Source organism: Cheilinus undulatus, linkage group 20 (assembly GCF_018320785.1).
Source record: "Cheilinus undulatus linkage group 20, ASM1832078v1, whole genome shotgun sequence".
NCBI lineage: Eukaryota > Metazoa > Chordata > Actinopteri > Labriformes > Labridae > Cheilinus > Cheilinus undulatus.
In genome coordinates this window covers 36,274,333-36,301,682 of record NC_054884.1, presented here as the reverse complement: position 1 = coordinate 36,301,682, position 27,350 = coordinate 36,274,333, and the positions used below count along the sequence as shown (strand labels likewise).

General features: G+C 39.9%; 2 protein-coding genes across 23 annotated transcripts in view; one reads left to right on the top strand and one right to left on the bottom strand.

Annotated features, from left to right (window-relative positions):
• The window catches only part of kansl1a (KAT8 regulatory NSL complex subunit 1a), a 69,328-nt gene extending 51,809 nt beyond the window's left edge, over nt 1–17,519 (top strand). For 4 of the 5 annotated variants that reach the window (XM_041815284.1, XM_041815286.1, XM_041815282.1 and 1 more), the window contains 11 exons: nt 577–680; nt 3,089–3,230; nt 6,154–6,319; nt 6,819–6,974; nt 8,566–8,775; nt 8,866–9,020; nt 12,119–12,243; nt 12,423–12,480; nt 14,910–15,022; nt 15,104–15,356; nt 15,841–17,519. In XM_041815284.1, coding sequence (XP_041671218.1) covers nt 577–680; nt 3,089–3,230; nt 6,154–6,319; nt 6,819–6,974; nt 8,566–8,775; nt 8,866–9,020; nt 12,119–12,243; nt 12,423–12,480; nt 14,910–15,022; nt 15,104–15,356; nt 15,841–16,059 — 1,701 coding nt within the window. In that variant the 3' untranslated portion in view covers nt 16,060–17,519. The remainder of the gene's footprint in view (nt 1–576; nt 681–3,088; nt 3,231–6,153; nt 6,320–6,818; nt 6,975–8,565; nt 8,776–8,865; nt 9,021–12,118; nt 12,244–12,422; nt 12,481–14,909; nt 15,023–15,103; nt 15,357–15,840) is intronic. The other variant, XM_041815287.1, reaches the window with a different exon arrangement.
• A 4,420-nt stretch (nt 17,520–21,939) lies between these two features.
• Nucleotides 21,940–27,350, bottom strand: part of mapta (microtubule-associated protein tau a) — a 66,068-nt gene continuing 60,657 nt past the window's right edge. For 16 of the 18 annotated variants that reach the window (XM_041815064.1, XM_041815063.1, XM_041815071.1 and 13 more), the window contains one exon: nt 21,940–26,961. In XM_041815064.1, coding sequence (XP_041670998.1) covers nt 26,764–26,961 — 198 coding nt within the window. In that variant the 3' untranslated portion in view covers nt 21,940–26,763. The remainder of the gene's footprint in view (nt 26,962–27,350) is intronic. The other 2 variants (XM_041815069.1, XM_041815082.1) reach the window with 1 other exon arrangement.

Here is a 27,350-nt window from a genome sequence, read left to right as displayed (position 1 = left end):
AATATAACTGACATAAATAAATAAGTATAATTAACCCCCTGTTGGCTACACTGCCCTGGTAGAACAGAAATCAGTGAAAAGACTGAATCAGGACAGCTGTATTTCTATTATTTACAGTTTTAGCCAGGAAAAATAAGGGAGTTGTTATGGCAAGACTGTCCTTTCTCAGTTGAGATTTCTGAATAAACATTACTCCAAAACAAGAAGGGGTCAAGCGCTGCATTAATGAGACCTCTAGTTGTGAGGGTAACTTCAAGGACATTACATTTTGGTTCAAACAAAGAAATTGTTGTTAATTTTTGTTTGATAGCGTGCCAAGAAGAAGCTGCAGCTCTGAGTGAGTCTTCTTAGTCGGTGTGCAGCATTGGTTTTCTAGTTTTGGGGGAGCCCAGCCTCCTCACAAACCTGCTGTGAATAATTTAAAGCCAGAGGAGCAGGATGATTCAGTTTGTCTATTATGTCGTTTCCTTAAATATCCCCTGGTCGTCTGCTAAGTGCTGTCAGTCGTCTGCGTTTATGTGCTGCTTACATGGAGTGTTTCTTTTACTCACTGGCTTTGTCTCGTCTGTCCTACAGGATGTTAGTTCAGAACGGCTGGAGCACACAGGCCCCGCCCACATCGCCAACACAGAGCCCTGGAAAGGTCAAAACATGCAGCCTGTGAACGGCGTCCTCAGCAGGTACGGCCATGATGATTACCTCGATTAATTTCCCAGAAGCCACTGTGCTTTCTGAGAAAATCACCACAGGGGAGTTCTTCGTCATGATTGATTCTGAGATTTGTTATTGTGAGAGATGTTGAGGACAGCAGTGGTTGGTTTCTAAATCAAACTGAATACAGCTGGGGGTTTTGTGATCATTTCAACCATTTTTAAGGAAAAAGTCCTCAGAAATACAAAGATTTAATGCCTGCCTTTTTTACACATTATTTTTCAGGCTTCTGCTTCAGCAAAACAAGCCATTTTATAAGCTTTATCCAACAGTTTTCACTCTTTTTACAAATTTTTATCAATCAAAACAGTCCAATCATCTGTTGAGGGCTTGCTGTTGCTGTTGTGTCATAATAAATGTTTTGTTCAATAAAGCTCAGGTTTGAAAAAGATATTTCCTAAAAGTCACAGTTACTTTGAGAAATACTAAGATCATTGATTTTACAAACTGTGCTTCAGTGTGTGAATTACAAAAAACACAATAAATCTATTGTGTTGCCTTGAGGATCAGCCACAACTGCGTGACAGATATGTAGTTATTTTGCGTTGTTCCAGGCCAAACTCCTAAAAACCAGAGTGGTTCACATGACTGGGGTCATTTTACCGTTTCTCTTATCTTCATTGGCTCTCTCTGCAACACAGCACGCCATACAGTAATGGATTAATATCAGCTGTCATATTTTCATGACCATTGGAAGCTTTATGGTGAATAGAAACATAAAATACCAGTTTTAAAAGATCAGCAGATCTTCAGTCACATTATGAACCCAACGCCACTGGCCCTCACTTATCCAGTGCGCAAACGGCAGATAATTGGGTGTGCATTTATTTGCAGGCACAGTCAGATTGGCATTTATTAACCTGCGGAGCATGTGCTGCACTGCAGAATGTTTAAAATCACAATGATATCAAACATTGACATCAGGCCCCCCCCCACACCCTTACTGGGGGTCCTGAACCTCAGGTTGGGTAGCAGAGATCTAAAGTTATGAATAATGAAGTAGTCTTGTATTTGGAATGTTTACATCCTATCACATGTAAGTGTACTTAAAGTAATTGATGGCTAATTTTTAATGTAAATGCATAGTTTTAACAAATATCGGTCATCAGTCTCATGATTTACAAATAATCTCTGTTGGATCAGCCCTGAAAAATCTGCATTGATGAACTCATGCCAGGTTTCAGCACATCTACACACATTTTAAACTCAGCTTGGACTTTCTTTGTAGCATAAATGAGGCGTTGTTAGACTAGATATGGCATCTAATTTTTTTTACAGAACACTCCACCTCTAAAAAGGACCTGTAGGCTTTATTGCATTTTAAATGATGTTGAGCTGCATGAGCTCTCAGCTGATTTCTGTGTTGTTTGTTATATTTGATGAATACGCATTTTCTTGATTGATTTACTTTGGAAAAAGTTTGGTTTTCCACAGTTAGGCTGATGACAGCAGCATTAATTTCCTTCCAGACGTGGTGTTTTTGACCCTCTTTACTCCTCTGACCTGGAGATTAACACCCTGATAGGAGGAGCGGTCTCTTTTGCCTTACCACCTGAATCGTGAATTTATAGGGGCCTGATATTAAAATGATTGTTTTCAGCTGCTGCCTTTATCTTGCCTGATCATTCATTCACTATAATAAATCAGATGGGTGTGTTTTATAAATCATGTGGACCCCTGTCATAAAATGACAGCCAAATCTGTGTTGGTTGCTAAGCCAGATTGATAAATGATGGCCACTGTGGACAAAGGAGATAGCTCTGTCTGAACTGCAAAATGGGTTGTGATATTCTGAAATACTGCCAGGCTTTTTGAACCTATTAGAGCGTGAGCTGAAGTATGCCTGCATTTTTTTTATCAGTAAAGGGAAGGAATCAGTCATGATTGAGTGTCCAAATGGGATGCACAGGTGCACCAGTTTAACTCTGCAGATGAACCGACATCAGAGTCAGTTTAATGCTACCATCCAGTACACCCAACTGAACTTGTTAGCTTATTTTCAACATCGATATCAGTATCAGACCTAGTTTTTTCAATCTGTACATCTCTCGTGTCTAGGACTTGTATTTTTGGTGCAGTGGTATCAAAAATGTATGCATATTGATTGCTATTTTCTTTTTTCTTAAATGGTAAAGTTTGCAACTCTGTCATTGTGACAGCCTCCTGTTTAGTACCAAAGTGTCGGACCATGTCTCGTCTTCAGAAACCTGATAGAATAAGCGTCATCTAACTTGTCTGGATCCCTTCACGAAGTTAAAGAATAGATTTACACGTTATTGATGTTATGTCAGCTGTCAGCAGACTCACTGTGTTAGTATTTAATCTGAAGGTGTAAAACCTGTGACCTTATCCTCTCTGTTGGTTGTCCTTGTCACAGGATGGCAGAGAGTGCAGAGACAAAGCACCAGCAGCCGTCGGCCTACGACAGCACGTGTGTGGCCGCGCGCACACGCCCGCTCGTCAGCTGTCGACGACGGCGGCTCATTCAGCCCAACACTGTGCCCAACCTCAACGGCAAGGTGAGTCAGAGTCCCTGCATTTAAAGGCCTTTACATGCTAACTACAGAGACCATGAGAACTAAATCACACAGCTTTAAATGAACTCAGAGGTTAAGTTTAGATAAACGGGTTTGATCCTCAACGCTGGGGATGCAGAGGGGAAGAACAAGCAGACTTTTATTTTCACACAGCATGCTGTGTTTAAAACAGCTGCTGCTGTCACCGATCATCGCCTTGTTTTGTAACCTAATAGATGTATAAACAAGAGTCTGTGACTTTTTTTATGAAAAACTAGGGCAAACAACAAAGAAGAGGAACCACCCTCGTGACAACTCACAAGTTTAGGCGGCAAAAAATAGAAACATTGGCTGGTTGTTGAGGATTTATAGCCCCAAACTCCAAAACACACATTTAACGCTATGGCTCAAGCTTTTCAGGGACGTTATGTGTAGAAGGCTTTGTATTAAAAGATAATGATCCATGTGAAGTGTGGGTCAGTCAATCCTAAATCTGTTGCTTTTACACTTTTGGACAGACTTGCAGGAACCTTGTATTACATGGTATTCAGACTTAAAAGAGTGACATCACTTTACAGCAGTCCTCACAGTAAATTCACCCATTTTTTAAATGGAGAAAAAAGAAAAATGTTGGTCATTTTTTGTGTCAGTGATTTTGCCTGCTCACATTTAAAACTGTAATTGTTATAGTACTAAGCACTGCCATCAGATGGACACTACTATTATAGCTGTCTGCTTTGTGCAGCAGCAGCAGTGTCACAGCAGAGATTAGCTCATGTTTAATGCTGCCAGAGGACGTGAGGCTTTGCCACACATTTTCTCCAAAATCTAATATCATCAATTTACATAATCCATTTGAAGCTCAGTGTTTTTAAATGCTTGATATCCATTCATGGCTGAAGCATGATCATGTAAAGAACATAATTTTTTAAAGGTGTTTGAAAGCAGCGTGTTGTCATGTCAGCTGTGTTACATACAGGACGCTTAGGTTTACAGAGTAGTACTGTAAAGGTGTTAGGATGTTCCTCACTGATTTTCAGCCTTGTCCACACGTAGGCGGGTATTTTTTAAAACTGAAGGTTTTTCCTCATCCGTATTCAAAAATAATCCCGCCCACACGCAGCATTTTAGAGACATCTTCATCCACATGAAGACGCAAAAATACACCGCTGTAAACAGCACACCGTGCCAACAGTAGTCCGTCTTTTACTGTGCAGGTGAAGCAGCTTACTCACAGACAGCAGCAATGACCATGTGTAAAAATTCTCACGCCATTTTTCCGTAACGACCATTTCATTTTCAAAGTTGTCCCATCAACCTGAAACGGGTCTTACCCAACCTGCAGACGCTTGGGTTTTGTCTCTGGAGTGTTGTATTAAGCAGCAGTGAGCCCTGTCCATGCAGGCATCTCTGTTCATCAGCATAGTGGGAGAGGGACTGTGTGTATCTTTAACGGGGCGTCTGCAGGGTCTTAAAAGGAATTAAAGTTGATCAATAAACTTAGCAAAAATTAAGGCTTTTGTCATAAATTTGGAGCAACAGCTGCCTTACAGAACAACATAAATCACGTTTTAACCAGACAGTTTGAAAACACCATCCTTATATTCTACATTATCTTAGTAAGCTGGTATGCTGGGAGTCTTACAGCACATGCAGACTCATTCAAGTAAAGATTAGTAGAACTTCTCCATAGTGAGCTATAGTCCATCAGCTGCAATAATAGAATGATCATTCACACATCACTGTTAAAGATATGAAGTGGGCATGAATTCATAAGTTTTAACTCAAAGTAAAACCTGTAAATAGGTACTGAGAGACTGTGGTATTTCTATGTCTGTGCCACTTAAATAAAAATGTAGACTTCTATCATCAGCTAGCTTAAGTATCAAACCAGGGTCTTTTTCACATAGTCTAATCTCAAGAAAGCTTAATTGGCATTTTCTTTTTTATGTTGTCACCATTTTAACTTAAAAAAGAGAAAAAAGGAGCACCCTCCCAATACTAAACTTCTAAATGGTGAATGACAAAATTTTTAACTTAAATGTCCCTTAGAGCAGTTTATTAAAGCTTACGGCACAACGTCCGCGTTTCAACCTCGTGGTCTTTGTCAGCGTCACTCCGACAAGAAGTTTAATCTCATCTGGTGATGAACAATTAATTTAAATTTTACTGTTTTTTACTATCAAAGGGGAGATATGCATCAAAGATCCTTTCCAAGTACCATATTATTTGAGATGTTCTGCAGCCTTGATGTCCTGGCTTACTTTTATACACTGATGCAAGAATGACTTATCTTTGTTTGTGCAGAAAATCATTCCTAATCAATCATGTTCATTCTCTTCCAATAATCCTTTAATGTTTTCCAATTAAAAAGAGAGTGATTGTGTAAAAATTGACTTCTTAATACCAGAAATCATATCCAAAGCAGTGCAAGGCAAAATAATTGCAATTCATTGTTTCTATTTCAATATTGTTCAGCTCCAATCTCATCTGCTCTTGAATTTTCCATGTGAAATAAATCTGGGACAAGTGGCGAGTTCGGAGTCCACGAACGTGTTCTGCTGCTGCAGTAAACTTGTTTGAACATTCACAAACGTGACTTTTCTGACTGAAATGTTTAGAGTAAACGATGAGCGATGTCCTCACTGTGGCAACCATGCAGCATATTTCTGCTTGTGCTGCATTTGCCGTATTTACGTCAGATATGCTGTTCAGAAATCAGTGAAATAAATCATGTGCTGTCGCCATGACGCCAAAGCCTTTAAACAGAGATGTTTTCTGTGGTGACTCCCTTTAACTCCTGCGGCTCAGTTAATCACAGAAAATTTCAGGAGCCACTCGTTCTCCACGGTGTATTTCAGTGTGTGCTGCATGCTTCACATAAAGGTTGAATTTTAGTTTGACATGCACCCTTTCTGTTTTCCAGGCCCCCAGGAGCAGCTGTATCCAGTGTAACTGCAGGGTAAACCCCAGCTGTGTGATGTGTGGTGGCTGGCCCACCCCCAGAGAGGACCCCCAGTACGAGTTGCCCACCCTGGAGCGCCTGTCAAGGCTGGATCTTGGCGTCCACCCCATCCTCTCCTTCCCTGACGGTCAGTGTTCGGCTTAGTTTACGCAGTCGTTTCCTTCTTTACATCCAGAGGGGAAGACAAACAAGGAGTGGCTGCAGAGATATTTCTCGTCAGGAAGTCCCCAGAAAACATTTCAACCGTTTAGGCACTCTTTTTTATCAGTAATGTGTGTCATATTTCCCTCAATGTACTCTCAAGCTCAACTCTCAGTCGTCTTTCATTTGAAACAAAGAAAGAAGTTTTCTAATGATAAGGAAGTTCATCTTTTTTTCCCCAAACGAAAACAATCTGATGCATCATTAAGACAGAGTAGTATTCACAACAAGGCAGCATCACATTTGGCATTAGCTCTCGTAGTAGATTGCCTTTGGCTCATCATAAATGTTGTATTTCATTGTGAATCACTAATGTAGAGCTACAGATGGTAAATCTGAAGTATCCAGCTTTACTCTGCTCTCTTGTTTGTGTTGTTGTAATCCTCCATCGAGTGTTTGAACCCTTTTGTCTTCTCCTCCCTCAGACGTTTGTATAGGCCTCCGTCTGCAGCAGGTGATGAAGAGTCAGTGGCAGACGAAGTCACTGGAGAGGAGCAAACCGCTGAAGAAGCTCTCCCTCAAACACAAGCTGTCCTCGTCCAAAGAGAAGCACAAGTTCACCAACTCACTCATGGCAGTCCGTAAGTACCAGCAACATGTGTGCAGAGATCCCGAGGAGCTGACTACAACTGCTCTGACTGCCTTTACATGTCTTTATCTGATGAACCAGGAGATATGGTTAAAGATGTAGGGTTGGACAGTAAGTTCCTATCAGTACCATCAATGGTATTACCTCTGCCATGAAGTGGATCTCACCAGTGTAAACTCTTATAGCTCAGCCTTACTTAAGCTGTTTTATAAGGAAGGCTTAAGGCTGCTGCATATGGAGTGTGAGTAATGCTTTTTAATCCACATTCATTGGTTCTTTACAGAAACTGTGGTGCTGTTTAATGGAGATACACTTGCAAATACAAGTGGGCTTATAGTAAAATGAAACCAGAATATTATTTTATGAAAAGTTTGTAAAGAACAGCAAGAGAGACAACAGAGAGGGCCAGTTCTAGTTTTAAAAGTTTAACATGTATTTGTGTTATTAATAGCGCAGTTATATATGAGATATTTTGATTTACTTCTTGAATCTCTGAGGACCTTAAACTAAAGATAGAATTTTTAGAACTTTATAACTAAAATATCCGTATTAATTTAACATTGACATTATCTCAAATGCTTCCTAATGGTTTTAAAATCTGAGAAAAGCCCTATTTGGCATTTTCAACGAGTTGAGACCACCTATGTAGCCTCCTTCTCAACACTACTTCCTGTTTTGTATTAAGGATCCTGTCAAGTAAAATCAGACCCTCATAAGGCCTATTTACTAAACAGAATACCAGTCTTTTGTTTTCATTCATAGATTTCTCATAATGAAGGAGAAATGCGCTCAAAAGTGAACTTCTGCATTCATGCTGGAGGCTGCGCCAAATCACATGTGCACCCTTACACGTTCTGGGGCTGACTTATAGACCAGTGCGACCTCTGGCCTGGATTTTACAGTCACTGAGTCATTCTAACCCATTTTAAAAATTTTAAGCTTGTCCTTGTTATTGAGAGACTTCTTTTACATCTTTCGTCTCCTGGTAGTGAGGCAGAAACACCAAGAGAAATAGAAAATTATCATCAAACTTACGCCATGCCAGACAGTGTACAGTAAATAGTGGAGATGAACACACTAAATACACTATGAACACTCATGTGCAAACTTTGGTTAAAGCTTGTTGCTCATTTTAAGCTTCTCAAAACTTCCAGTGTTGCTCTAATAAATATTTTAAGCCTTAGCCATGCCCCAGAGTTAAACAAAGACTTATCAAAGTGGAGGAAAATGCATTTTTTATAACAATGATGAGAAAAATATCATCCAAACGGGACTAATCGTATCTCCCTGAAACTGTGAAGCTCAGCTCATTAAAAAATGCAACTTTGGCAAATTTCTTTTTAAAGTAAACAAGTTTATTGCTTGTTTTAAATATTTAATTCCATTTTCCCTGCTTTGTAACTTTCTGTTGTTTACTATGGAAAAATTACACCTAATTCTTTGACGGTTCTGTATCTTTTTGGTGGTGTTGAAACTAGGAACATGCTTTGTCCCCCATATTTTTCAACCTTAGATCATCAAGCCTAAGAAGGGTTTTTATCCCCCCTATAAGATTCTAATATGATTTGTCTGTGGTGTTTCAGGACTGGGTCACTATAAGAACCGTGCTGAGAAGCAGAGGACCGTGGACAGCAGCGTTGGCAGCAGCAGTGCTGTTCTGAATGCCGCCCGGCATGAGGGCCAGGCTGTCTGCAAGACCGAGCGGCTGCAGGGCCTGTCCACCCCGCTGGGGCCCTACGACAAGAACTACAGCCGCAAGAGATTAAGAGAGCACTCTCTGGACCGCAGCGACAGTGAGTGTTATCAGCTCTGCTCTAACACCTTTATTTTTAAAGCATTTCAGTCTGATGTTTATCTAAATGTTCCCGTCTCCCATCCTCCAGCCTCTCCTAAACTCTTCCTGGAGTCGAGCAGCCCCTGCCCCTCTTTGGCCAACATGCACTCGTCCCTCCACAGCCCCATCACACGTCAGCTGTCTACGTCCTCAGAGAACTCCACGCCGCTGGGCCCCGGCAGCCAGAGCGTCCCCAACACACCTGTAAGGAGACTTCACAGAATCTTGCACTTGTTTACTTTATCATCTTGTGGATTTGGACTTAATATTTTCAATACTTTTAGATACCCAGTTTTTAAAAACCACACTGTTCTTTGTTATTTTAAAGGTTGGCTTAATGAAAAAACCAGCTGTGCTCCATTCAGAGTCATGGGTCATCTAATTCTGACATTTTTAGAATTCTTTTGGTTATACTTGATTCTCTTTCAATCTGACAAAGAGCAGAGAGGACACTGTCTTAATATCACAAATATGCATTAAAATAATGCTGACATCCTTGTGGAATTTAGACCAGGCCAAAGAGTTTGTTTGCGTTTTATAATCACTAAAAACAAGTTAATTTACATTTGAGGTGTCTACAACTTCTGCTTTTGCAGCCTTGGTGTAAAAGTGGTTTTTGCCCTTTTGAAATGGTGCAGGAACAAGGATTTAGATTTGTTTTGGGCATTGGGATACCAAGCAGTAATCCTTAAAACTCTGTGTGGACAGTGTGTCTTGTCACACCCCTGAAATTAGGTAGTTTTTCAAAATCATTCAGCCCTTGTGTGGGATTCCTTCATCTGAATTGGATTTGTTGTGTAGACCAGTGGGTTTCAAAAGCTTTTTGCCCAGGGCACACATGAGATCAAGCCAAAACCCCAGGGCACACCATCCAATATCAATGCAGTTTTGTAGTATTGCAGTATTTCTAGTTGATGTGTAGTTTAGTAAGGACGTATGGTTGGGAACAACTGAATTACACAAATACATGCTAAAATTTGTATTTCTGCAGCATACATTTCAACCAAATCATCCTTACTCACAGCTGCTGATTATGCAATCTGTTGTAGCAAATCCAAAACTGTGTACCTGTTACAGGCCATTTTTACACCAAATTATCAAAAAACTTGCATATACAACAAAGGTGCAGCAAGAAAATACCTCAAATACTACAAAAAATGTTAGTTTTCTGGGATGTTTTTCCATTTTTATAGTCATACTAATCATGCATGGTTGTACAAATTCACAAGGCACGCATAGACTTGGCTCAAAGCACACCAGTAGACCAGTGGTTTACAAACATTTTTCCCAAAGCACACCAGAGCCTTAGCCAAAATCTAAAGCAGTGATACTCAACGCATGACTCTTTTCTGATGATTTGTGGCTCTTTTATATCTTTATTTTAAATATTATTCCTCAGAAAACCTTAAAAATGAAAACTTTGACCTAGAAAATTATCCATTGCAAGTCGCATTAATCACTTTGTCTCCCACTGTTATAAAGTAGGTTCAATAGTCAAACTTAATAACTTAATTGTCAACCTTTTTTTTCTCTGTATAATTCCACTGCCCTTATTTGCAATTTTTTTTGTCCCTTTTGTTTTTTGTTTTTTTTTTTTTTTTACATTTTTTACATTTTTTACCACTTCTAATTTATTTCGGCTGCTTTTAGCCCATTTTTCCCACTTCTTTTAGCCACTTTTTACCAATTTTTCCCACGTTTGTCCTGTTTTTGCCCTTTCTTTAGTTTTAGCCACTTTCGTCCGGCATTTTTGCAAATTTTCCCCTTTCTTTGCCACTTTTCGCCCATTTAAGCAGCCTTTTGCCATTAAATGCCACTTTTCGCCGATTTTCCCACCTTCTTACAGCCTTTTTGTCCATTTTATTCACTTTGACTTACATTTTGCTGCGTGTTGACCACCGGTAACTCATTATTTTGTGACCCCCTCCCCTCATTTTTGCCACCTTTCACTGCCACTGTAACCCATTTTTGCCAGTTTTCACAGTATTTTTCAACAACCTCGCTCTTTGGTTGAACAGGATTGAGTAACACTGATCTAAAAGCACACCATGTTCCAGCGTCATCAGTATTTGTAGTTGTATATTTGTCATATTAACTTACAAATGCACAAACTTCCACGGCATGCCTAGACTTGCCTCAAGTCACACCAGTGAGCCTGAGCAAACTATTTGGGAACCACTGGTGTGGATTAAGACCACAGCCTCAACTGTGATGATCTGCAGTACAAGCATTGCTTTATGTAGTTCATCCAGCCTTGCTCAGAGTGATGGGAATTTCAGCTCTTATTAGACATCAGGATGGGGCTCCACCCAGCAATAAGAGCCGATCTTCTGTGCGTAGAGTTCTTTATTTGGTACCATTTTGGCTTTTATAAATCTTTAAAACGTAGAACAGAAAAGAAGGGAGCTAGCTCTCTCACATGAAAGCTAGCTACTGTTGTTTACAGAAGGAACCAGCTCTTGTGGGGTAATGACTAATACCCTGCAGGATTTATTTGCAAAATAGAGCATCTCTGTATCCTTGAGAAGAATGTATATGGAGAAAAGCTGTTAAAGAGGCAGCACCAATTTTTAGCTCATGGCTAGTTCACCCCCATCTATTCTTACCGCCAGCAGCTTCACTGCACACAGCATGTAGGTATACCAAGCCTTAGTAAAAGCCACAGATGATGATGTTTGTGTTGTTTGCATAGATTGACTGTTAAAAGCTGCCTCACCTGTGAGCTTCAACACCTAGCCTCATTTCAGAATGATCCATCTTAACATCGAGATTAGCTCTACAACCCACATACCCTCATTTCTATTTAAGCTCTGTCTGAATCCGATTGTAACAGAGACTTAAACGTAAGCTAAAAAACATATACTCTGAACATAGGATGATGATTTGTTGACCTCATTTAGCAGTGTGTCAGATGCAGGATGACACTCAAACTGAAACTCTGTCAGCTCAGTGGTGTTGTTTGTGTTTTGCAGCTGCTGAGACAGGAAGTCAGGATACAAAAACACCTGTAGTTGTTGTAACAGTCTATCGTCTTTGTAGAAATATTCAATCAAAACAAATGAATCTAAACACAAGAAATGACAGCAGTCAACATTACAAGATGTGCTTTAGGCTTTAAATCTGCTGCACTGCCACAGAAACAGCAGATGGTTTCAGTGAAAATGGAATGAATCGCTTGCAGTTCATACATGTCAATTATTTGTTAAATATGTGAAAGAAAAATGTTTCTGAGCTTTAATCGGGGCTGTATTTTGGTGTAATCCCTCCTCATTGACTCCTTCTCTCCTCCTTGTGTTCTCCAGCAGCAGCCAATCAAGAGGAGGCGAGGTGAAAGCTCTTTTGACATCAACAACATCGTGATCCCCATGTCTGTGGCCGCCACCACCAGAGTGGAGAAGCTGCAGTACAAAGAGATCCTCACCCCCAGGTAAACACACCTTCACACCTCGCCAGCATGCTGTCAGCTCAGGACGTCACAGCCGACCATCACCGTGTTTATCCTGCAGCCCGTTTGGTCTGAAACAGGAGCTTCTTCTTCTCTGTGTATTTATATGTCACATTTTCAGCCGTGTTTCTGAACTCATGTTTGATTTTCTGTCCTCACAGTTGGAGATCTGTGGACATTTTCGCTCAGCCCATCACTGAAGAGGAGAATGAACGAGAGGTCCGTGTTCATCATTGCTTTAAAAGCCTCCACTAAGTTTTTAGCTGTTAAAATATTTACATTCTCAACGTCATGTGCTATGACAATGAAACGATCTGCAATATTTCAGCCATCAGTAGTACTGGAAAGTACCAGACCTTTAAAAGCCACACTTTTAATCCAGAGGTGCTGCAAAAAAATGGAGAGAGCATCGTCAAAATTGTACAAATTCAATGCTGCTGATGTATTTGCATGTATTAGATCTGTGGTTCTCAACTGGGGATGTCATGTTACCCACCATCAACTCCTAAAGGAGAATTCTGACCCAAATTTTGTAAATTTTTTTGGTCCATCAAATGGATTTAATTAAAAAAATGTAGAGCTTGGGCCTAAGAGAGTACCGAAGATGTAACACACAAAGAAAAGGACAAACATGCTGGTTTATGAAGAGTTTCATAGACAATTTGGTGGCATTTTTTTCCCAGGCACACATCCGCGACCCACTTTGGGTCCCGACCCACCAGTTGAGAACCACTGTTTTAAATTGTGTTCAGGAGTTTTCCCACACATTTTGTTTGTATAACCCAAAAAATTACCCATTGCTGGTTGCAAAGGACTTCTATTTTTGTTGCCATAGCAATGGAAAAGGTATAGAAAATAATAATAGTTGGATTTTTTTTTTAATAGAAGTCCTAACTCCTGAGTTTCTGGACTCTTATTCTCATTTTAACCATAAAAGGCTCAGAAAATGTCCTGTGAGTTAGTGCTTTGCCCATTTTTCCACAATACTTAGAACTTTTAATATATGGCAGTTATTTACATTTAACTGCATTTTCAGAGTCTTTTCACAGTTGAAAATGAAGACATACAAAAAAGGGGGGAACTTAATGCTTGATTTTTAGTGAGAAAAGGTGAAATTATGGTAATAAACATGCTGGCTGTGAAGTACAATTTCTCAGCTTTCAGAAACTGTTTGAATTTTTCTGATTGCGCAAACAGTTGTGTAATTATGGTAATGCAAAGTGTGCTTCAGCAGCGTGTTGTTGGTGACGTGCAAGGCTTTAAAGGGTTAAAAAGTCTTATTTTTAGTACCATGGGGTGTTAAATTTTAGATTGCACGTTGCATTAGATGTGTCAAAATCTTTTTCTACCTACATGCATCTGATATAATCATTCTTTTTCTGACAATATGCTTGATGCATGTTATGATGGATATCACTATACCCTATAATTATTAAAAAAAAAGGCATGGAATGTGCTAGAAATCATCAAATTTGGCCCTTTCATTAGACTGTTGTCCATTGAAACTGTCTTTAGAAAGGCCTAAAAAGTCTTAAATGTGATCCTTAAAGATGTGTAGGAACCCTGATTATAGCAGTCACACAGTCATTCACAATGATTGTAACCCTTCAAAGTTGGAATGAGAAGGTTTACGTCATCAGCGCTGATGTCAGTGGATGAACAGGGACACCTGGTGGTCAAACTGAAAATGTCAGGGGTGGATTCACAGGAGCGGTTTAGTCAAAATATTACTCAAACAAAAGAACTTATGTTCATGTTTAATATAAATACTGATTTTGTAATCTAACAATTATGTCTTTAAAATATTATGAAATAGTCAAAATGTCTTCTGTAGTTTTCATCAGCCTGAGTAATGTCAGAGCAGTGATCATCACCTGGAGCCCCGAGGGCCACAGCTCCCCATCCAGCCCCCAGGATTTTACCAAATACAGAAAATATAGGTAGCCTCAACATCTACATAAGGAACTTAAAAACAATCTAGATTAGAGCAGTTTCATCATGAATGCTTTAAAAAGATCTGTATTTGCACTGATTGTTCCTGGAGAGTAAAAAGTGAGAATCAGTAAAACCAAAACAAATCCTTTACTTTCATGGCTGAAATGTTGCTTGAGCCTTAGCCTGTCTTCATCTGAGAGTGAGGGCAAACTGAAGGTAATCTTTACTGCTTTGTTTCATTTGCTATTTTTATTTAGTATTTCACAATGTGCTGTTGTTAAAAAAATACTTAAAAAAGAGTCATAGAACATTTCTGTAAGCTGGCATGATAAAAACAATCAGCCCATTCCTGTTTAAAGCTGCAGTTTTCTGCTTTAGGCTCTTTGAGAGTCTATTTTCCCTGTCTGAGAATCAGAGCTAGAGACCTGATACCTGCTCCTGTGTCAGCATCAAACTCAGCATGGCCGCTCCAGACAGGAAAAAAGCCAAAATATCTTCTTCACCTGGCAATAGAGACTGATCTCACTGTAATAGGCTCTAGATTATCTACGTATTTGAAGAAAATAGAACTATTTCAATAATAATATGCTGATTAAACTAAAAGGTTTTAGTCATTTGAGAGTCTGGCCCCTACAGCGTTGATAAACCACCAAAGACAGCTGCAATCTGCATTGATCTGGTTTTGAGTTTCCTGATGTGGTGTCTGATTGTAGGTGGAGGATCTGTCAGACGCGGCCTTCACTCAGCTCCATCAGCCGTATGAGGATCAGGAGCGTTCTCGCTGGACTTGGATGGCTCTGGCTCCGGCTAAGAGGAGGGGCAGCAGGTCAGTACCCCGACTGTCACACAGGAACTCGTTAATGAAGGAAAATACCCGATAGTTAACGTGGACCATGTTGTCCCTCAGGTCGTACAAATCCGTGGACGGACGGACCACGCCGCTGCTGTGCGGGACAAACCCTCCCACCCCTCAGCCTGCATCCCCGGACCCGGGTCACTGCCCCATGCTGCACGACTACAGCCACGTGCCCTCCCCCATGAGCCCCGCCAGCCCTGACACCACCTCCAACCCCCACACGCCGTGCTCCAGGGACTCCCACCGACTGCTGTCCAGTGAGGACACGCGCTGCTCCACGCCAGACTTCACCTTTGAGGAACGGGTACGAACCTGATAATGAAAAGTATCACTGATCATATCTAATGCTATTATTAACGTCATTTTTGGCCCTGATTTTAACTATTGGTGCGTCTCTAATGGTCAGGTTTTGTTTGGGGTGGGACACGGCCTTAAAAAGCCAATCAGTGCCTCACATTAGCATGCCTGGGGTTTAGTTTCAGTTTAGATTTAGCACAGCTGGGAACAGAGCAACAAGCCTGGCTAATCCATCTGATATGCAAGCTTAGTAATTTGTAAACTTGAATTTGAAGTCCTTTCAAAGTACCCGCTGGGAGAAATGTATTTTTCAAGCTTCCACAGGAAGTTCCACCCCTACTCAGATGTACAGTAGAGCCCTCAGGAATAAGTAGGACAAATGAAAAAAAATCCTAACCCTAGATAAATCCAGTGGCTTATCTACAGATGTAAAGGTTCAAACCAGTCGTTAAAAGTCTTGTTTAAAGAGCGATGTCATCTTGTGTTTGCAGACGGTAGCACCATGGGAGCGCCGCAGCTTCCCCCTGCCGGAGGACCCGGCCCCAGAGCCTGAGCCAGAGGGCGACCACCACATCAGGCCCAGAATGCGCAGCATCTCAGGTTGCCGAGCGACGGCCTACGGGCGGCTGGACTCGGACGACACGGAGCTGCCTTGTGACGACGACGGCGTCGGCATCGTCCACAAACACAAGGCCTCTACCCACCGATGAATGACTGTCTGACAGGCTGAGGCTCTGCCCCCCTGCCCCGCCCCCCCACAGCTCCTCTCTGGCATTAACAAGCAGAACCTCAAAGCAGAATAAGATATTAAATGGGTTCCTGTTGTTTGATATTCAAACATCAGTCTAATACTTTCACAGTTTTTAGTGAACATTATGGAGATAGAAGCCTTTCCCTACACTTGTTTTTGTCACGGAAAAAAAAGGATAAATGTAAAAAAAAAAAAGTATAAAACAACACGTTACAAAAAATGTTTTCTGTAGTAGGCTAAACAATGTACATGGGGGCTTAGTGGTGTTTCATATGTCGCGTGTACACTTGTAGCGCACTATGTAGCGGACTCCTCAAAATATGGCCAAAGGGTGTTTTCTATTGACTAGTTTGCTTGTAATTCCCATGTACATTTTTAGTGGAGTGACAAATAACAAAACAAGAAAAAATACCCCCTCCTCTTCCTCTTCCTCCTCCTCATCCAAATAAACAGGTACATTTGAGATGTGGTTCCTCCTTCTCCCTCTAGAGGTCGCCTGAAATCACCAGAGCACTTCTCCAAACTGCCAAGTCTGGTTTTGTTGGTTTGCTTTCTTTGTTTGTTTTCATTCCTGACATGTTTTATTTGTGTCTGTTCTGTCTGTTCCAGCGTAACACATTCTTCGTGTGTGTTTTTTCTTTTTTTAAAATAGTAAAATCATTCCTTTACAGTCTCTTTCTGAGAGTGTTGAGCCCCCCGTTACCTCTCTTTTCCCTCCGTTCTGTTTCAAAGAGGGCGACGGCACAGAGAGGACAGGGGTGTCGTTTTTGAGCACTTGCCCTGCAGAGAAAGAAAGCGCTGCTGCATGCTGGGAAACATGTCAGTCTTATCACAACAGCACACTTCCACGTATTAAAGGAAGAAATCGCCGGGTTGATTGTACCATCTCTCACCTCCCTTCTCTCCCCGTCTTTGCGTACAGTTTCTGCTGTATTTGAAGAAGTCAAAATAAACAGAATAACCCTCCTCTGGCCCATCTCTTCCTCTTCTTTCTGGTTCAGCTTGACGGATTTCTCTTCAAATGTAGCAGCTCTCGGCTAGAATCCACCCGAGCTCAGGTTTTCAACGTAAGGGAATATTTTCTGCTGTTTCATAGTTTCACTCTCGGATCGATCAGACCGCTCTGTTCCACATGGGTTTTGTTTTGCGCCCCTCCCACTCACACAAACATAACCACACTCTCTGCCCCCCCACCGCCCCCCTCCTCTTCTTAAGTAACTAATTGCTATGCAAAAAAAATCTATGGTTGTTTTCATTTTCCACCTCCTTTTTATGCCACAGCCATTCAATCACTGTTTTTCTTTTGTAGTTAAGATGTCAATGTACCTGTTCGATTGTTGCAGCAGTTAACCTAATCAAAAAGCAGAATTGTTTTCTTTTTTGTAAATAGTACCATTAAAACATTTATGTTTAACTTGGCTCTACTGTGCTGGCCTCCAGTCCTTCAGTGTCTGACCGTCTCTAATCTCTGCTTCACTCTCATCTGTCGCAGCCAGGAGCAACATCACAGCCTTCACACTAAAACTGTGCATTAGCTCAACTTCAAGATTTCAAGGATTTTTATTGGTGCCTCAAAAAGGTCCAAACTCTTCATCATTATTATTATAATAGACAACATGACTACATCCTGGTCCAGCAGTTAGTGTAAAGTAGATTTGTTTTGGCACTCATGGAAAGAAGTTTTGGGAAGCATTGTTTTAAAAAAATACTGCATGAAATAATGCATGATAACCGCATGATAGTGGTTTCAGCAGATAATAGCTTCAAATGTTATATATTGGTATAAACAGACATTAAAATCCAAACAGCTATCGCAGCAGAAGTATGAACCGTACACATCAGTTATATTCATCACTTATCAGTCTTAAATGTCAGTAAAAAGTACAACTGTACCATCATAGGTGATTTTCAGGGTGCTACAGACTCAAGAACATAGATATTTGCAAAAATCCAATATTGTGCATCCCTAACTATTAACTGCTATTTTTTACTGCAGCTCTGAAATGAGAAAACATGCAAAATGACTGAAAATACTGCACGTTTAAGTAAAGATGGGTCATTTACATGGTGGTCCTCAGCATAAACTACACAAATGTTGCATGATTAGAAAACATTTCATTAAATGCAGTAAGGCCAAAAATAATGAACTTTTTTCCCCCTCTAGATCAGTGTTTCCAAAAGTGGGGGTCAGGACCCCCTAGGGGGTTTGCAAGACAGTTTTTGGAATGCTTTCCAAAAACAAAGAGAAATCTAATATGAGTGAAAAAAATCATACCCTTATTTTTGTCAAAAATATTGTTAAAAAGTTGAATTTAAAATAAAACATATCAAGTTATTTTGTGCTTAAATGGAGGTAAAAGTTACACAAAAAATACCTAAAAGTCAAGTTTTATACATGATGCTTTTGCACATCACGTACTTATCCTCTATAAGGGAAGGTGGAGGTTCCCTGATCTCTAACGTTGTTATTTTCAGGCTCATAGACTGCAAGGTTTGGGAACCCCTGCTTTAGATCAGTGTTTCCCAACCATTTTTCCTTGGAGCGCCCCCTGTATGCACCTAACAAAAGCAGAGCCCCACAGGGTTCAAGAGAAAAGAAAAGGTGACATACTTCCATCGAAAATCAACCTAGAATTCTAATGTTTCACTCATAAAACCCAATAAAAGGCCTGTGCATGCTTTTCTAATCAAAAGACCTCTTTATAAACTACTGAATAACTGCTTTATCATGGTTTTTGTTGATATATACAAGTCTAATTTTGGAAGCCTTCCCCCTTGGGGGTCCCAGACTCCAGATTGGGAACCAATCCTCAAGATCACTGGTTTTCAAATGTTGTGGCAAGGCACACTGGTGTGCTTTGAGTTAAGTCTAGGAAGTTTGTACAACCATGCATGATTACTATGACTATAAAAGATAGAAAAACCTCTAAGAAAACTAACATTTTCTGTAGTATTTCTTGCTGTACCTTTGCTTTATATGCAAGGGTTTTTTTTATATATATAATTTGGAGTAAAAATGGCCTATAACAGGTACACAGTTTTGGATTTGCTACAACAGATTGCATAATCAGCAGCTGTGAGTAAGAATGATTTGGTTGAAATATATGCTGCAGAAATACACATTTTAGCATGTATTTGTGTAATTCAGGTGTTTCAAACCATACGTCCTTACTAAACTACACATCAACTAGAAATACTGAAATACTACAAAACTGCATTGATATGTGGATGGTGTGCCCTGAGGTTTGGCTTGATCTCATGTGTGCCCTGGGCAAAAATGTTTGAAAATCTCTGCTCTAGATGAGACATTCACAAACTTTTCTGCCAGGCCCTGTTTGGCAGATAAAAATACTTTCAGGCTCTTACCCCTCACCGTACATATGAACATGTAAACGTATGACGAACACTTTCAGCCATGATTTGTTTTAAAAATCCGATCCTCTAAAGATGAAAAATTCCTAGACATAAAAAAAATTGAGCATGCTTTAAGATTTATATATCCAGTGACATCTTCTAAAGTCTTAGATGCCATTGTGAGACCACCACTCTCAGTCCAGTCGTCCAGTTTTGATTTGTATTTTGTCTTTTTTGATTGAGGTAACAGCAGAAACAAAGAATCTCACTCAGGCAGGATGTTGTAAAAACCTTGAGACAATGTCCTGGACTTGAACTGGAACAGCCTCACATCACTGAACTGCTTCTCTTCTGTAGTGGTAAAATCATGAGCTTGTGTAGCTTAGCCTTAGCCTTTACAAAAACACATCATAGACTTCTTGCCACATTTTTCAAAGCCTGTAAACTTCTGAGTCCTGACCCACCAGATAATCAAGGCTCTAAATGTGCGGTATAGATCAAGTCTGAGATAAAGCCAAACTCTTAAGGCACACTATATATCTATACAGAAAAGCATCTATAAAACATAGTACAGTAACTTAGGTTGTTCTATAGCTTTAGTAATGATGCACAGTTGTGCAAATTCTCAAACCACACCAAGGCGTAGCTCAAGGCACACCAGTGAACCCTACACCGTTTGAGAAACACTGCCCAAGATTAAGTACTTTCTACTGGGAAAATAATTTTACTCTCTTTTTAAAACATTTGACCTTCAATCAAGATTAAATATTTTACCTCTAGATTAAGTATTTACTTTCTGGGACAAAGATTTTTCCTGCTGCATTAAATATTTTATCTTCTACTGACCAGTCCATTTTCCTTCACTTACCTGAGGTCAGGTCAAGTCAGCCCAGACAGACATTCCTCTCCCCAGCAACATTTTCCAGCTCCTCCCTCTGGTAAATCCTGGTTCTGCTCCAAGGACTCCTTCTAGTTCCTGCTTGGGAGACCTCATCATGAGGTGACCAGTGGGTATCCTGATCAGATGCACAAGTTATCCTCTTTACATGCAAAGAAGCAGCAGCTCTACTCTGAGATCCTTCCAGATGTCTGAGCTTTCAGCTTTTCTCTCAGGCTGAGTCCAGATTCCCTCCTGAGGAAACTCATTTACACTGCTTATGCAATCTCATTCCTCTAGAAAAACATTTACCTTCTGTATAAAATATTACACCCTCTTATAAATACGTAGCTCTTTGAGTAGAAAAAAATGTGGAATGTGAAGCCGTATGCATATTTATTCTGCAAAATATATATTTTTGTATTTTAAAACATTTTTGCTGATGATTACTTTTGTTTTGCTTTGACCGACATGCATTCCTTTCATTGTACACCCTTCAGACCGAAATGGCTCATGTCATACATTTGGCCATACTTATTTTTTGTTTGTTTGTTTGTTTGTTTGTTTGTTTTTTTGTTTTTTGTTTTTTGGTTGTTGTTTTTTTGTTGTTTTTTTTTTTTGTATTTTTTACCAAACCCTCCCCTATTAACAAAATTTAAAATTCATAAGTTTGAAATTTTAACCCCTTATTGGCCAGATTCTGTCATGGTTGTTTAGATGGGACAAATTAAAATACAAGTTATTTTCCATGTACGACATGCAAAGTCAACATTTTTGTCTGGTTATCAAAGCCTAGTGTATTCCAGTGATTTTCAGCAACATTGATTTTTTTTTATGCATTTTTAATTCAACTCAAAATGTAAAAAAAAAATCCTTACATTTGTGTCCCTTTGGTCCAAAATGGCTAATTTCATATATTAAGCTATAAAATGATACTGTTAGTTTTTTAAACTTATTTTAGTTGTTTTTTTCAAGCAACATCTCTCATCATCATGATTAAAAAAATTCAAGTTTAAATTTTTTAACCCTTTATTAGCGAGATCCTTTTTAGATTGGAAAAAAAGATAAGACTTTCTTCAAATTCAATGTTTTTCTCCATAGACCACAACAGGAGAAATGGCCCCATCTGGTGGAAAATAGTAAACATTACAACTTTCACAAAAATACTAAAGAAAAATCCCAGTATATATTGCATGCATGTTTTTATGTTCTAATGACCCAGGGGTGGGAAAAAAAAATCAAATTATAATGGAAGTAAATGGTGCCAAAATGGACACTAGGGACCCAAATGTCAGGATTTTTTTGACACAGAGCATTATAGGCATGGGCTATGAATCAAGATTAATTTTCAAAATGCCATAAAAATAAAGAACTGCCAAAGCTCATGTCTGAGGCTTGAAACTCATAAAATGATGTCAAGATGATAATAAAAAGGCCCAAAATGGTACCAAGAGACATTAAGGTTAAGAGAAATGTGATAGAATGTGTTCATGAAATAAATATAGTGAAATGTTTTGTTTTTTTTTGCACTGACAAAATATTTGTACAGTTGCCCTTTTGAGCCGCCGTACATTTCTTCTTCCACTCCCTTAATGACAAAGACAACAGTGACTTCATAGCATTTATTTTCAAATACACATATACAGCAACAAGAATCATCATAAACCAGTTATTGGTAAAATGCACAATAACAAGAACAATCACATTTCCACAACTGTACAGCGTCAGAAAGAACCAAAACAAAAAACAAAAACAGAAATGAAAAGGTGATGAGTTTTGTTACCGCAGAGACCTCCCTGCACAGAGAGGGACCACCAGAGCACACAAACTTTCCCGCACACCTTTATCACCTCTGCTGCTGTGGGATCGACTCCCAGACCCTCACACACTCTCACACACTCACACACTCGTCCATCCTGCACTCGGAGACGGCTGTGCTCTGTCTGAGAAAAGAAAGCATGCAGATAATGTGGCAAGCACACCCTTAAATCCTAAAACGTGTCTGATCGTTAAATTAAATAATCGGTGATTTATAAAGATTTTATTTGGACATACACAGCTGGGATCAGAGTCAGTATATCCTTCCAGATCCAGAGAGCATACAGTATATAAACAGGATATACAAAAGAGAGAGAGAGAGAGAGAGATCGCTGAAAGAAAGGGAGGCAACAAGCAGACAAGCTGGCTCTTACATGAGGGGCATGCAAGAAGATCTTCCACGTTATATTTGTGTGAGTATTAGTGATGAATCAGCAGGAATATTGATCAACATGAGGACTTTTTAGAGCACCTGGATACAGATCATCCCTCTAATAGAGGAATCTGCAGCTGGCTGCATACAGGTCATTCAAAAAACAAGATTACTTGCACTAAATCTGCAATCAATCCTTCAAAATCTTCTCTTATCTGTGGCATTTAAATAAAACTGTTTATGGACATAAGTATGTGGACAAGCTGTTCCAATTAAAGCTCTTTTTCTGGGATTTTATCCATGCTAGACCTTTCTTTCCAATCAAGTATGCCTGCATTTAGAGTTTGTTATAAATGCAACCACTAGGGGGTGCAAGGACACCTTCTGACCTGTCTACCTGCTCTGTTTTCTCCTTTCATAGTTTAATTTTTTCCTCATAATTACTGGTTTTTTTAGGGGTTTTTTTCTGTGGCATCCAAAAAAATGATCAAAAAGTTTGGCAGACCTGTGATGTTAATATAACAGGGAAAAAACTCATGCTATTTTCAGGAAGAGGCTTGACATTTTTAGACAGTCTACATTTCCTGATGCAGCAATGGAAATGTGTCTTTTTGTTGCTGTTTTTGCTTACCGTCATGGAAGCCCCATGTGGCGGGGTCCCCTTAATCCCCCTCATGAGTGGCCTTGTCCAGCGGCTGTACTTGTCACTCTCCGAGTGAATAATTTTGGTGTTTTCCATGATGTGGTTTCCCTTTTTTATGGTCTGATACGGTTGATTTTAGATTTTCCTGTTAGCCTTTTTTTTTTTAATTTTGATCAAGTAATTCTTCTCAGAAAACGGCAGAAAGTAAGCAGTCGAAACATGCCAAGGTAACAAGACTTTACTTGTCTTTCAATAAGAAAACACAATGAAAAATGTCTGAAACCAAAGGAGGATGATTTTTGTTGAAGACTTCCACATACTTTTGTCCATTTAGTGATTTTTTTTGCAGAGAAGACAAACCAACCAGCGACACTGTGACATATCTCTACACGTTTGGTGCTCAGGTTCAGCTGTAATGTTTAAATGATGATGATTGCTGTACAGGTTCTCTTCTTTTTCTTGTCGCGTGCCTAAGTCCCTCATCTCAACTTGGCCCAATCAACCCATCCATCCATCATCCATCCATCATCCATCCATCCATTATCCATCTGTTTCTCCAGTCGCTCTCATTCTGGTCGAGTGAATTTAAAACACTACTTTTTCTTTTTTAAAGTGAGACTATGTAACTATGTCTGAGTGAAATAAAACACTCTCTCTCTTACAAACTAAATCAGTAAATCGCTGCTTTTTTATATTTATTTACACTGAGAGGATTCTCTGCTGCAGCCTTACTAATGCTAGCTAATGTTAGCTAATGTTAGCATCCGCTAGCTCGTATGTTAGGTCAATATTAGATCACAGGAACTCAGCAATTCCTCTACATTTGAGATAAATGATAGTAGTAGCTTTAGTCAGTTTGTTAGTGTTTGTTCATATCCTCTGAAAAGCTTCTCTGTTGGGATGTATTTTGTTGAATGATGATCTTGGCTGAATACGTGCTAGCATGACTGACCCCCGCCCCTGGCATTGATTGGATAATGATTAGTCCTCCTGCACTCATTGGTTAAAGGTATAATCTGCCACACTTGAAACATTTCATCACATTATCCTGATAAAATACACCAAAAGGGAGAAGTCCAACTCCCTCTGGGTTTGTTGTTCTCAGCTCATGTTTAACAACAATAAAAGGATTAAGAACCGATTCAGGCTGCACACCAGAACGGAAATCAGTCCAACAGCTAAACCTGGTTGAAACAGTCAGTCTAACTGGGCTAATCTCCATACCTCAGTTGACAAGCACCAGGAAAGAACTGATTAATTTACAGAGGTATGTTCGACTTCGCCATGGTAGGAGGGGACATGCACTCTTTCAGCTACTTACTATGGACCTCCTTCTCGTGGCTGACCATGCTAACTTTTATAGTGGAACAACGTACAGCTCAGTACATTTAGAGCATACTCTATGCCTCTAGATCAGGGTTCATCAACTACAGTTGTTCAAGGGCTAGCTCTTTTCTTGGAAGATGCCAAAGGGGCCGGACTTCACAAAAACTAAAATTGAAAAAACATTTTGGTCCAATGAATACATCATTTTAAAAAAAAATTTTTCTCCAAACCTTTAAATAATTTTTTGCCTTTATCAGTGAGATCAGTCCTTATCGCCTCACCTGCAACTGCCACTAGGGGGCGATTGTGATATTGTGGCTACATATTTCAGGGGCTGGTATGTTGTCCACCACTGGATTTGATGCTAAAATGCTGTGTTGTGATTTGGTTCTCTGGCAGTCCCTAAAGTGGAAAGTTGATGTGAAAAACAGCAGCTTTAACCAAGAACGGACTAATGGGTATGTGTCTAACATGCATCCTATTCACTATTTATGACTGACGGTTAGATTTCTGTAAAATGGATCAAACATTAACCACCAATGTTTTAAAGTTTACAGGGATTTTTTTTTAAATAACTTACCCTAAATACCACACCATATTTTCCTCTGCACATTTTCTAAATTTGGTCATCTTCTTGGGGCCGGATGGGATGCTGTGGCGGGCCTGATGTGGTCCCCATTTATGTTGTTTGACTTCCAAAGCCTGCTGTGGATATTGTGGAGCATGCTCAGTCAGATCCTAACCAATTTGGGCCTGATTTAAGTGTAAACTGGGGTGTTCTTAGGCGAATAATTTCACATATGGCTTAATGCTAATTATAGCTGCTTTTATTTGGCTTTAGACTAGCCTAGAGTTTAGAAAATGCAGAGTAAACAGCCAAAATCAAGCATTAGACCTATTTTTTTAAGATTTCTGTCAGGAAAATTAGCCCAGTTAGGTAGCTAAATACCTTTATGTGTCGTGCTATCCTATTGGTGAGCGTTGGGATACTGTCGTTGACGTCAACTCTTAGATGCCAGTGTGGTACACTTGTGGTCATGACATGTTTGGATGCATTTTTAAGAGCTTTTGTCATTTCTGATGTTCATATTCAGGCTGATATTCAACAACCGGCGACAACACAATCCAGTAGATCTGACTGAATTTGTGTAGTCTGATCTGGCACAAAAGTGCCTCATCTTCTGGATCAAAAGTGGCGTATTATACCTTTAATTTGCCTCCTAACTGGAGAACTTTGTGTTGTTAGCTTAGCATATAGCAACATCTGACTATTTTCCATGTAGAGGCCTCTGTTTAGCAGAAGTTACGTAGTCTCGCTTTAAGATTCGTTGTCTAAAAGTTGAAATCATTATCCTACGTACCTTTAATGTGCATGAAGCAGTTTAAATACTGTATTCAGTGATGAGCTTCCTTTGTCATAATTTGGCCATAAACTTTAAAGGTTCCTCCTCACACGTCGAAGCTGAAGCGCATTTACAGTAGAGCAGTAACAAAAAAAGAAAAGAAAATAACACTGACAGTAGCAGGCACAATACAAATGTTTCTTCATATCAAATACATGTCATATATCCACAGAGTACGATTATAAAACTGTGCCCAACACAAACCGAAGTTTCTACTCTAGCCGTTCTGTTTTTTTTTTTCTTTTTTAAATCCTGGTTGCACCCCGGCGGTGCAGCACATGTCGGGACTACACGAAGCGAAGACAGCAGCGAGGTCTGAAAGCATTATTTTCTGCCTTGACGAAAAAAAAGTTGCTACTTTTCTGTTAACAGTTTCCCTCACCGTACCCTGTAACTGTTCCTTCTTTAGCTTGAGCACAAACTGGCACCTAACAGTCTGTTTTCCCTCCATTTTACAAGATCTAGCTGAAAAAAAAAAGAAAAAAGTGGACACCCATCGAAGGGGAAACTTCCTAAAGGGTTCACAGTCGAAGCTGACAGGAAACCAGGTGTTGAATGATTCACCATGAAGAGATTTAGTCGGATTCACAGGGAGAATTTGGCTCTGCTGGGGTGCTTTGACTCTTAAAGGGAACTTACAAAAGGTATAAAGAGCAAATAAAGACCACAGAGAGAAAATTAATACATGTTGGCCTATGTTAACCTGTTTTTTCTTTTAAGAACAGTTAGTGAAGGATAAACAGTGATGGGTAGCTAAAAAAGTCCTGTGAACATAATGAGGAAGGCATCACAACTCCTCTAACGTGGTTGTGTGGTGGAGGTGGAGGTGAAGGATGGAGGAGGAGGAGGAAGAGGAGGAGGAGGTGCATTCACAAGCCTTGTTTGGCCAGGGAGGCGGACACCTGGTCGGCCAGCGTGGAGAGCTGCGGGGAGTCGGCCATGTTGATGCTGCCGGAGGAGGACACGGTGCTGAGCTGGTGGGGGGAGTCTTCCAAAGAGACGATCTCAGCGCCGTGGTCAGTGCGGGCCTTGGCTGTCTCGCGGAAGGTCAGTTTATGGCTCTCAATCTGCAGGGAAATCATAGGAGGAGGTCATTCACATGTGCTGCAGGAATTAGAAGGATGCAGGGCGCCCCCTGGTGGGCACTAAGACAAACACTGGATGGTGAAGATGATAAAATGTCACTGCTCCTCAAGTGGTTTCAATCATTTATGTCATGCACTTTAACTCCCTACATTTATTTATCACTGCAAACCTTTTTTCTGTTTTTTGTACTGTTAGTCCTAAATGTCACAAGTGTCATAAGATTGAAAGTTTATCATACCATCATTAAATTTATTTCTATAACTATTTAAAATATGCTATTTTTGATCTGTCATGGGTCAACTCATATTTTCCACCTCTCCTTCCTTTCAATAAGTATGGTTTTGGCACACAGAAAAATAGAAAACTTCCT